The sequence below is a fragment of the Colobus angolensis genome, unplaced genomic scaffold (assembly GCF_000951035.1).
Source record: "Colobus angolensis palliatus isolate OR3802 unplaced genomic scaffold, Cang.pa_1.0 Scaffold80, whole genome shotgun sequence".
NCBI lineage: Eukaryota > Metazoa > Chordata > Mammalia > Primates > Cercopithecidae > Colobus > Colobus angolensis.
The window spans coordinates 12,652,809-12,664,979 of record NW_012121821.1 but is presented as its reverse complement, the minus strand read 5'-3'; the positions used below and the strand labels follow the sequence as shown (position 1 = coordinate 12,664,979).

General features: G+C 43.6%; 1 protein-coding gene across 1 annotated transcript; it reads left to right on the top strand.

The window, feature by feature from the left end:
• The first annotated feature begins 5,451 nt into the window (after window positions 1-5,451).
• On the top strand, window positions 5,452-11,831 carry PHLDA1 (pleckstrin homology-like domain, family A, member 1). The gene is made up of 2 exons (XM_011929367.1): window positions 5,452-6,730; window positions 7,140-11,831. The coding sequence occupies exon 1, from the start codon at window positions 5,481-5,483 to the stop codon at window positions 6,702-6,704; it is 1,224 nt and encodes a 407-aa protein (XP_011784757.1). The 5' UTR covers window positions 5,452-5,480; the 3' UTR covers window positions 6,705-6,730; window positions 7,140-11,831.
• The last annotated feature ends 340 nt before the right edge of the window (window positions 11,832-12,171 follow it).

The following is a 12,171-nucleotide window of genomic DNA, read 5'->3' as shown; positions in this document are numbered from 1 at the left end:
GGCTGGAGTGCAGTGGCACGATTTCGGCTCACTGTAACCTTCACCTCCCTGTTTTAAGCAATTCCCCTGCATCAGCCTCCCGAGTAGCTGGGATTACAGGCGCATTTTTTTGCATTTTTAGTAGAGACGGGGTTTCACTATGTTGGCCAGACTTGTCCCGAACTCCTGACCTCAGGCAATCTGCCTGCCTCAGCCTCCCAAAGTGCTGGGATTGCAGGCGTGAGCCACCATGCCCAGTCTTGGTTATCTTTTATACACTGATGAGGGCAATGTGACATGTTCATAATTTACTGGGTTTTAACTATTTTTTGGAAGATGTTTGACTTTTGGACTATCCAAATCTTTAATAATGATCATTGTCAGGAGTTTTTACTGTATATTGCAAATTAGTTTACATATCAGAATTTTGTAATCATTATGAATTAAACACTTAATAACTTTCCAAGTTCTGTTACATGTCTTTAAGCTAGTATTGATTAATGGACTTTTAATCAAGTGTTTGACTATGTAACTGCCAAGTAAGAAACTTATCAACTCAGTTCCATTACTGTGTTTCTCGTGCTTCTAAATACTTACTAGAAAACAGTAGGATGCTAGTTTATATAAACACCTCTCACAATATTAAATTGCATGTTGCTTGGGAAAAGGTTTGTGGGATTTATTTTAGATGATGTCTGGACTATGAAAGCATTTAAGATTCAGAGGGGCCTAGCATGTAGTTATCCATTTAAAAATTATAGCAGAGATATATTTGTAGGGCACATTTCGAGTCCTTACATTTCAAATTTTAGGATGCATCATGAAAAATCTGTCAGAAGCATTTGAAAAAATTGATATTCTTTTAATGATGGGTATGGACTTCTGACTCAAGTCAAGATTTCTACCTATGTTGAGCATCTACTTTGTATCAGTACTTTTTCTAGGTGATTGGGACACATCAGAAATAATGGTCCTTGCCCTCTTGAATAGCTTGCATACTATTCTAGTAGGAAGGGGAACAGAAATAAGCAATAGGTACAATAAATTATTGGGTAGCATGTTAGAATATATGCTATGGGAAAAATTAAGGGGAATTGGGTGGCTACCATTTGAGAGTGATCAGGATAGGCCTGTTGAGCCAAGACTTGAAGAAAGTGATGACCCTGGGTGCTATGCTGAAAATAGATAATAAGGATAGAATCAGGGAGACAAGTTAGGAGGCCATTGTAGTAATCCAGTAGGGGGATATGATGGTGATTTGGATCAGGGTGGTAATTAAGGAAGTACAGAATCCAGATGTAGTTGAAGGCATAACCAATGGTATTTCCTGACTAAATGTGTAGATTGAATATTGGGAGAGAAAAAAATCAGAAGGCAGGCATGCTTCTATGCCCTTGAAGGCCTGGGGCAAGAGTACAATGGAGATACCATATGTTTAAATATTTGAAAGTTCTGTTTAATGAAAATATGCCCAATGTGCCTGTCTTGACAAACTTTCATTAGAACTGGGAAGCCAGGTTTGTATTTATGCCAGAACATAACTTGGGGACAGAGCTGACCCTCAGCCCATGTCCCACCTTCCTTTTCTTCCCACCCCGGCTCTGAACTGTATGGCAAGGGGCCTCCTGCATATTTACTTGGATGCCATAACAAGTATATTCAAACCATCCCATCCCCCTAACACATCAGTGCATGCAATGATGATGTAATGCATTTCCTGGAACAGCCGGGGCTATTCTGGGCAGGGTATTTGGGGTCCTGAGTACCTAGAGTGTAGTGCAGAATGAGTATGCCCTCTAGATGACATGTCATTTTGACTCTAAAGCGCTCAATCCTAAAGCTCAGGGCCTTGGTAAGGGCCTTTCCTGGCCTGATGTAAGGGCAGTACTGATTTAGGGTTTTTAGTTTGAGCATCTGTACAGAGGATTGCTGTCAACTGAGAAAGGGGGCTGCAGGTAGAGTAGGTTAGGGTGAGGAAGATAGTTTGGGAGCTCATTCACATGTTTTATCTTAGATTACACAAGCAGTACTGTAGAGAAGCGTAAATGGAGAATTTTCAACTTACAGTAGCACTCACTGTCCTAGAATATATAAAAACCGAGGGCTGTTTTTCACTATAGTTAATTCTAACCTATAAACTGGAGCAGTTCCATGTAGGAATTTGTTATAACCTATTGTGTATGAATTATAGACTCCTCTGACCTATCCAGAGTGGTGTTCTTCAGGTTTTTTTTTTTTCCTATGACCTAAAATCCCCTCAGACTTAAGCCTCTAGTGAACTACTCAGTAAATGGCTTTACTAGTAAGTGTTCCCTTGCCTGGTATGTTTATTATTTTTTAACTTCAGTGGTTTATTCTTCAGCAGTAAGCAGTTGGATATAAGTTGGGGGTATAAATTTGGGACTCTGGCATATTGATGTTATTAAAAGTGATGAGACTGGATATCAACAAGGGAATGAGTATAGATAAAGAAGAGAGCCAAAGACTAAGACTTGGGGCATTCCAACATTAAAAGGTTGGAGAGAAGAGAAAGAACCTCGTAGAGGAGACACCAGAGACGTAAAGGAAAACTGAGTGATGTCCTTGAAGCCGAGTGATAAACTTTATCCAAGAGAAGAAAATGAACTGTCCAATGTTGCTTGATAGACAACTTGATATTGCCAACTGTAAAATGTACTTTGAATTAGCTGTTTCGAATTTGTTTACCAAAGCAATGATTTTGTTGGCTAGTTTTCTGAACTTCAGTAACTTTTAAGTGACTTGTAGGTTTTTATTGCATATACAGCTGAATTTTTTTTTTTTTTTTTTTGAACCACCATTTGAACTCAGGCAGTCAGTCTCTAGAGCCTGCACTCCTGTTTGTTGTTGCCTAGGCTGGACTCAAACTTCTGGGCTCAAACAGTCCTCCACCTCAGCCTCCCAAGTAGCTGGGACTACAGGCACATGCCACCACACCTGGCTAATATTTGTTTACTTTTGTAGAGAGAGGCATCTAACACGCATTATTTTGAACCACTGGCTTGATGTAATTTTTTTTTTTTTTTTAAACAGGGTCTTGCTGTCGCCCAGGCTTGTTATAGTGGTGCGATCCTAGTTCCTGCAACCTTGAACTTCTGGGCTCAAACAGTCCTCCACCTCAGCCTCCCAAGTAGCTGGGACTACAGGCACATGCCACCACACCTGGCTAATTTTTGTTTACTTTTGTAGAGGGAGGCCTTGCCATGTAGCCCAGGTTGGTTTCAAACTCCTAGGCTCAAGGGATCCTCTTGCCTCAGCCTCCTAGAGTGTGTATTACAGGTATGTGCCACCATGCCTGGCCCAAAGCTTTTTTTTTTTTTCCTGTAATGCATTTTCTGTGAATTTATTGTCTTAAAAATTTGGCAAATATGGCCATTTTGACATATTTGCCAAATATTAGCATATGGCAACTATGCTCTTAATTTGTTAAGTCACCAACTGTTGGTGATGACTGTTGAAATAACAAGAGCACAGTTGTCACCAATCTCCAGGATCCTTACACTACTGTTATTTTCAATAATGTCCCATAGTCAGACGTTGTAGACTTAACCTCTGAGCTGCTCACAAAATTACTAAATCATTGTGAGATATGTAACTGGAAATTCTGGGCTTTAAAGTCTCCAGTTATAATTAAATGGGTGATTTTGAAAATTGTGGAGGCTGTTCAGACATTTTCAAATGAGACTAGAACGCATTTGTTTCAGACCAATAAACTGCAGAAGGTTAGCTAACACCAAATACATTTGGGTTTCTCCTTAGAAAATGACTTGGGCCTCCAGATTACATCTCATTTTTTTTTTTACCCTATCAAGTTTGTTTTTCCATATGAAATGTCTTTTCCAACTACACCTGCCCTTGGAGACTGTGAATAACAGACTTAAAGGAAGTATCCTTTCCAGATGAGCTGAAGAATGTCATCCTCTTAAAAGAATGAACAGCTGGTCATGTAGAAATTCTCTGGAATGCTCACTTGTCCTACAAAGGCAGGGGGCAGAAACCATGTTTGTAGTTTTTTTGTTATTGGTAGACATAATTGTAAATCTTTGAGACATTAATTTTACTAGAAATCCACGTAATTTTAATAATTGCCTTTCTCCTGAAAAGATAGCTAATCAGTTAACAATGTGAAGGCTAGAATGCTGGCCAAGCATAATTTAGTGGGACTCAGGATTGCTGGCTGGATTGTCCCGTTTGATCAGACCATGTTTCTTAGATGAAGATTCAGGACGCCCTCGTGTATAAAAGTTATCCTTTGTTCTGATTACGTTGGTATTAAGTTCGAATTTCTTACCATGACACACAAAGGATTCGACTCTTGCTTAGTTAGCTGTCTAAGTTCCTCTCACTTTCTCTTCCCCTCTTGAATTTTTTGCTCTTGCCACACAACTAGCAGATGACCTAATCTATCTGTTCCAATGTGGGCACGGTAGCAGCCCTTCCTCTTACCTTGGCCCACTCTGACTTGTCCAGCCCTGCTTTAATTCTTCGTATCCTCGTGAGGGTCCGCACGTAGTTGGGGCTGTTTACTAAACGGATGAATTTCCCTACCGGGAGGGTAGGTCTCCGTTATGCTTTAATTCCCAGGAATCGGCTTCTATAGGCATTGTTTAAATGTAAGGACTAGGAGGGAGCTGGAGGTATTGCATTCCCCATGTCACAGATAAATGAGATTCCAAAACCAACATCTGGCTAGACGCTTGGAAAGAGGGACCCACGAGGTCGACCAGGCGTTTAGAACTGCGCCTTGCAGTATGGGATCTTAGTACCGGATATTACCCCGGTTTGTAGAGAGTTACTGTTTAAGAGACGATGCACACCGTAAGGACGGGTCAAGAAGAAAGCCGAAGACGGGTTAGCGCCTCCGGTCGGGGTAGAGAAAAGGCAGGCGAAATGTGACCTGACGTGGGTCCGCGTTTCTCCACCCGTGGCAAACCCGACAGTCGCACCATTGCTTTAACAATCGCCGTCTTTCCAAGAAGAGCGAATATGCCTGGGAAGACACGATGTCCTCTCGGCCTCTGTGCGCTCACTTGTTTACCTAGGCGTCCGGGGGAGGCACACTCGCGAGCCTCGGCCCCGGCCTCCCGGCTCACCCAGGCCACGACGCTGGTTCTGCGGGCTCTCGGACCCAAGCGCGAATCCCCAGGGCTAATTCCCAAGAACGGAGAGAGAGCACTGCCTGGAGGCTGCCCCCGCCTCCGCGCCCCCGTCCTCACTTTCTGAGGCTGTTAGCAGAGAGCCCCGCGGGCCGGGGAGAGGCGGGACGCGGGGGATGGCTTCGCAGCGCCCTGTGAGCGTCGGCATTAGTCGCCAGGCAGCCAGGGCTCCTTGGGCGATCGCCCTGGGTGGAGGAGAGGAGTTTCCGGGGCTCGGGTCCCGGTCGCCTTCCAGGAGAACAAGCGCGGAAGCAAGTGGGCGGTGAGAGGCGGAGCGAGGGACGCGGGGGGCGTGGACGCAGCCGGCTTTGGAAAGGCCCCAAGTTAATGAGGCGTGCGCCGGCTGCCGAGCGCCTTTCCGAGCTGGGCTTTCCCCCGTGGTGCGGGCGCCAGGAGCCGCCTTTTCCGCTGGGTGTCACTCGGGGGTGGGGAAGATGGCCCATTCAAAAGCGCCGCGAGGGGGCCCGGCCAGTGCCCTTCAGTGAGCGCTCGCAAGAGGACGGCAGAGGCCCGGCAGCTCGCGGCTCCGGAACCTTGTGGCGCATCAGGACGCGGCTGTCCCTCTGCCGGGACCCACAGCCGCCGCCGCCGCTCTGCCTCCTGCGTGTTAGCCTCCTCTGCGCGCTCCGGGCAGGCGGCCGTGGGAGCCGCTGGGGCGAGGACGGCGCGCGGCTGCTGCTGCCGCCCCCGGCCCGCGCGGCTGGAAACGGAGAGGCCGAGCCAAGCGGCCGCCCCTCATATGCTGGGAGGATGCTGGAGAGCAGCGGCTGCAAAGCGCTGAAGGAGGGCGTGCTGGAGAAGCGCAGCGACGGGTTGTTGCAGCTCTGGAAGAAAAAGTGCTGCATCCTCACCGAGGAGGGGCTGCTGCTCATCCCCCCCAAGCAGCTGCAACACCAGCAGCAGCAGCAGCAGCAGCAACAACAACAGCCCGGGCAGGGGCCGGCCGAGCCGTCCCTACCCAGTGGCCCCGCTGTCGCCAGCCTAGAGCCGCCGGTCAAGCTCAAGGAACTGCACTTCTCCAACATGAAGACCGTGGACTGTGTAGAGCGCAAGGGCAAGTACATGTACTTCACTGTGGTGATGGCAGAGGGCAAGGAAATCGACTTTCGGTGCCCGCAAGACCAGGGCTGGAATGCCGAGATCACGCTGCAGATGGTGCAGTACAAGAATCGTCAGGCCATCCTGGCCGTCAAGTCCACGCGGCAGAAGCAGCAGCACCTGGTCCAGCAGCAGCCCCCCTCGCAGCCGCAGCCGCAGCTCCAGCTCCAACCCCAACCCCAACCCCAACCCCAACCCCAGCCCCAGCCTCAGCCTCAGCCTCAGCCGCAACCCCAGCCCCAATCACAACCCCAGCCTCAGCCCCAACCCAAGCCTCAGCCCCAGCAGCTCCACCCGTATCCGCATCCACATCCACATCCACACTCTCATCCGCACTCGCACCCACACCCTCACCCGCACCCTCACCCTCACCAAATACCGCACTCGCACCCACAGCCGCACTCGCAGCCGCACGGACACCGGCTTCTCCGCAGCACCTCCAACTCTGCCTGAAGGGGGCAGCTCCCGGGCCAGACAAGGTGAGGTCCCGGCACTCGCGCTCCGGAGGAGTGGGTCTCGGGAGTGTGTTGGAAGGCGTAGGAAGCTTGCTCACAGGTTCGGCTCCTGTATGGAGAAATCAGAACTCATTCCAAGTTTCTGGGACGATGGAAGGAACAGAAACAAACTGGAGCCAGGAGGGCCTGGGCAGAGAGGGAAGGCTGGGGAGACCCGGGCCAGGCAGGGGGCCTCGCAGACCGCGCTCGCGCCCATCACGACCGTCCTTGTCCGGTGGTGCGCCCCCCAGCCCCACTTGACTGTGTGTTTGGGCACTTGAGGGAAACACCGCGGTGCCTTTCTGAGCCCGCTTTGTCAGCCGGACTGGCCCGAACAGAACTGGTCTGGGAGGGTTCCTAGCCACCTACTTCACTCGGTGTCATTTCTTTCCAGGTTTTGAGGACTTGAAGAAGTGGGACGAGCACATTTCTGTTGTCTTCACTTGGATCAAAAGCAAAACAGTCTCTCCGCCCCGCACCAGATCAAGTAGTTTGGACATCACCCTACTGAAAACTTGTGATTAGTCTTAGTTTTCTGCATACTTTTCATCACGATGCAGGGAACGATTTCGAGTCAAGAAGACTGTTATTTATGAACCTTTGAAAGGATCGTCTAGTATGGTGAATTTTCTAGGAGCGATGATGTACTGTAATTTTATTTTAATGTATTTTGATTTATGATTATTTATTAGTTTTTTTTAAATGCTTGTTCTAAGACATTTCTGAATGTAGGCCATTTTCCAAAAAGGAAACTTTATTTTCAAAAACCTATTCCATAGTAAGTCCTAGTGTTGGAAAATAAAAAAGGGCGGTGGAGGGGAAAACATTAAGAATCTAGTCATTATTCCTGGAGTACTTTCAGAAGGTATGACACTTTCATTGTTATGCCAGGTGGTTGAAATTAAAACTCCGATACTACTTTTTTTGAGGATTTTTGGTTTTGTTTCTGCTTAGGCATATAGTTTGTCTAGAAGTTTAAAAAAGCTAAAAGTTCAAAATGGTGTAATTATGAATATCTAATGCTCAAGATAGTTTCTAAAAGGAAATCAGTAGTAGGGATACCTGATTTCAAAATATTTAAAACATAACCTAACTGATGATGGTAGGATGATTGTATCTTGAATATGTGGTAGGGCCACATCTACTGTAGGAAAACCTTTTATCATGTGTGTGTAAAGGGTTTAACAAGTAGAAGAGGCCTTTTGACTGATTTATGAGTATAAATGCATTTGCTGTTTCATTTCAAAAATGTTGTGGAGGAAAAGAGTATATTTAACTTGTATAAGAGAGTATTTGTGCTCCTGTCCAGGCTGTAGGACCTTTCTCCTAGAGCTTTGCACACTTGAACCACATTTTCTGATCCCTTTACTTTGTTTTAGAAGCACACTGAAAAATCTCGTTGTTTAAAGTACAATTTGTAAATATTTCAAAGGTCTAGGCGTCATAACTTTTTGTTTTCATACTGAAAATGATGTTGATCAGAGAAACCAACTGTTTTGCTTTTCATTGCTCTGTGAGAAATTTGAGGATTCTGTTTTGTTTTTAGGTTAGCTAAACTCAGAAATTGAAGAGGAAAAGACTGGATAAACACAGGATTTTCAGTAAGAAAACAACCCCAGTCTTGTCTTAGAAGGCACTTGTTGAGGAGTCTGTGGGGGGAAAAAAGAGGATGTGCTTTTAAAGGTAGAACAAACCTTCTTCTGTGTTAAATCAAAAGGATGTTCAAAATCCACCAGAGCAGATGCTACTTAAGTTTAAATGGAGCCATAGATGATACAAAGTCCTCTTGGGGCTGAAAATCACTTCCTATCTGCATGGCTTTACTAACTAGTTTCTGTTTTCCATTATCTTTTTCACAGAAAGTCTTGGTCAGTATTTTTCCAGCATTTAAATTGAAACGGTCAGTATCAGACCACTGCTAAGTTATATAGTCAAGAAATAAAAATAGAATTACATGCTACAGATGTCTGTATTCTCCTTCCATCTAGAAAGGAGTTCCAAGGTCAAAGTACTTTTTAGTGCAATAGTTAAATGACATTTTGAGATCATAACTCTTACCCAAAAAGTTGCAGGGAAAATTAAAATAGTTTTCCCCTATTAAGCAAATGGCAAACAAAACTTAAGTGGACCCCCACTTCCAGTGGTTATTTAGGTTGCAGTTGTGAAAATATGCTGCCAACATTTAAAAACTTGTTTCATATGTATATATGTATATACATATATGAATATGCATGTACGTATACATATATGAGAACAGGTATGTACACACATATGCACATATGTTAATATGTATATGTGTGTATATATGTATATGAAATGAGAGCCAGATCTAAAGATTTCTTAAATCAAGTTTGGTTCAGCTTCCTTAGAAGTACGACTGTACTTTTTGAGGAATGCCTCATAGTACTATACTTTTAATGCATGCAAATCATAATAACTCCAAATGAACCACAATTTTTTTTTCCAATGGAGGATTTTTCTTTTAAATCCTTGTACTAAAAATAAAAAAATCCGTACCAAATACTTTACAAATTAAGATTGATGTAGCTTTTAAAAAAGGCATTTGTATGTTGTTAGCTTACATATGGGACTAGGTAATTTCATTGCTTAAAAAAGTATGCCCAGGGTCCCTCTTGGTGGCTGGATTTCCTTTTTTTCCCCCCCGTGGTGGCCATGGTTCTTAATAGGGCCACCAGAATCATGGTTTTTTTTTTTTTTTTTTTTTTTTTTTTGAGATGGAGTCTCACTCTGTCGTGCAGGCTAGAGTGCAGTGACACGATCTTGGCTCACTGCAACCTCCGCCTCCTGGGTTCAAGCAATTCTCCTGTCTCAGCCTTCTGAATAGCTGGGACTACAGGTGCATGCCACTACGTCCGGCTAATTTTTATATTTTTAGTAGATATATAGAAATATATTTATATTTCACCGTATTGGTCAGGCTGGTCTCGAACTCCTGACCTCAGATGATCCACCTGCCTTGGCCTCCCAAAGTGCTAGGATTACAGGCGTGAGCCACCATGCCTGGCCCCAGAATAACGGTTTCTTGACTTTCCATAGCCCTTGTTCCTTAGTCTGCTGTGATATTTATGTTGACCTTTATCACTTTCTATTCTGAACCCCTCTTAGCATTTAATGTGAAGTCTAAGAAATCAGAGAGAAGTAGAATGGCTTTTATTGTTTTGACACCTTTGAAATTATTATTAATAATTTTTCCAGAGCAAAAAAGCAAACATGCTCAATAAGACTAACCAAAACAAAATATAAATGTACATCATTTAATGTCTCAGTGGCTCTATCTACCTGTAAGAAAATGATACAAACCACCTAAGGTATTTTGAAGCCTGACAAATCAACTTCATGGAAAAAGGTAAAAAATGCATTTTTCAACCCAAGGAAAAGATGACCAAAAGGGCAGATCCAATAGAAGACCCACTCCTTAAATAAACATAAAATGTAAAAAGTTGGAAAATTAGGAGCAATGTTCCATCTGGAAACTGAACTTTTTATCCTTGAACTTGTGTTGGCACCAAGCCTCATACACAGTGAGCTCAATAACTGTCTGTTGGGACAAAGGAAGGAAGGACAAAATGTGTAACTCCCCAGCATCTGGGAGATGCTGTCTCTTGCCTTGCGGAGTGTTCCTTTTATTTGCTCTCATGTCGTTCCCTGAGAACAACGAATTCTGGGACAGGCTAAACATCATGACAAAATTTCTTAAACAGACTTTCTTAGTGGAAATCCATTTAGATCTGTGTATGCTCTATGGGGAGTGCTGGCGTCAGAGAGTAAACGTCTATAAGGGGCCCTTTTAAAATGAACATTTTCCTCATTGAGCAAGCTGGGATTCTCTAATCATGTAGAAATCAAACCATCTTTATAATTTCACTTCAAATGTTTATGGTTTTGTGTTTTTGTCTCCAATGACGGTAAAAATAAAAAACACACATTACTTAAAGTGAGTTTCCCTCACATGTAAACACTATTAGGAAGTCTGGATTAAGTTGAAAGTCTTGTTTTAACTATTTTTTTCTCTCATATACCAAACACTCTGTATTTCTCTTAAAGAAGCTCTTTAAGAGAAAACCCTAATTTTAAATCTGACAGTAAAGTTTGCTGCAAGTGTATGAGTTCAAACATATCCCTTGTTTTCTGTCCCTAGGGGAAAAGTCACGTGGTTTTAGCTTGGCTCCTGTGTTAATATTATATTCAGTAGCAGGCTTAGAAGAGTGGTCTAAGACTTGAACCTGGAGCAATTTTATAGCACAGAATCCTATGAAGATAGGACTGTGAGCATTTGTTTTCTTTTTTTGTGTGTCAAACTAATTGGCTTTTGCTTTAGCAATAAAATGTCCTCAACAGAATAAACTTTAAATGTGAAAATTATAGATCTTGGTATTGAATCCATCAGTGATTCAAGAGATATACCTATTTGCCTAAAACAACGTAAGATGTATTAGTTATGGAATTATGTGTTGGATAGGTTCTTAAGACCTGTTTCCTCAATTCTTGACACAGTTTTCAAGGGTGGCTTTTTGACTTGCACGGTTGGGTAGATAATCCAGATTTACCTAAGATTGGGTAAAAAAGTGATCTGTGACTTTGCTGGCAGGGCATTTGCTAAATGGAGTACAGGATCTAACAGGGTTTTCTTAGAAAGGGCAATATTGTCCAGTGAAGGAAGCAGAAGGACTCTGGATTAGAAGCATCTGCACAAAAGCTGATGAGACCTACTCTCCACTGCTCTGCAGCTGGTCAGCCGATGGTAGGCTGAGCAGTGCGGAAGCAGGTTTTAACAACAGGTAGTCCTTCCAGGTCACTGTATACTGAGAAGAAACATAAAACTATTTTCTGTTACATTCCGAGGTCAGCCTTCTTCTTAACGTTTTATAGTATACAAATGCTAGCTTCTGGAAAGCAAGTGTCATCATGTACCAAATGCTTTATACACCATCACATTCGTGAATTTTTTAGCATGGTCAGAACTTGTGTAAATATGTCTCTTAGATGATTTTGGGGAGATGTGATTTATTTTTCATATTTTCAAAATGCATTCCATTTCAAATAAAGTATCTATTGAGACAACCGACCTGTGAACCTTTTGAAGGACTTGTTCAACTGGCACATGCACTGTGTGTTCTTGCGAAACAGAGATTCTGAATTACTTGGCATTCTGGGGAAAAAAAAGACCATTTTTGAGGTTGGGAATTCAATTTTTAAAAAATTCACTGGGAATTTGGAATATGAAAATTCACTCAGGTCTGTTGGTGAAAAAGTTAGCTTTCAGAATGCTAATGAACCTTAGTGGAATTTTCCATAGTTTCCCAGAGGAACAGAAACAGTCCCTAGTGAATCAGCTCAACAGCAATTCCCTCTTGAGTCCCAGAGGTAGTCTAGTTCTCTTATGTCTCTTGGGAGGGTAAAGCTTT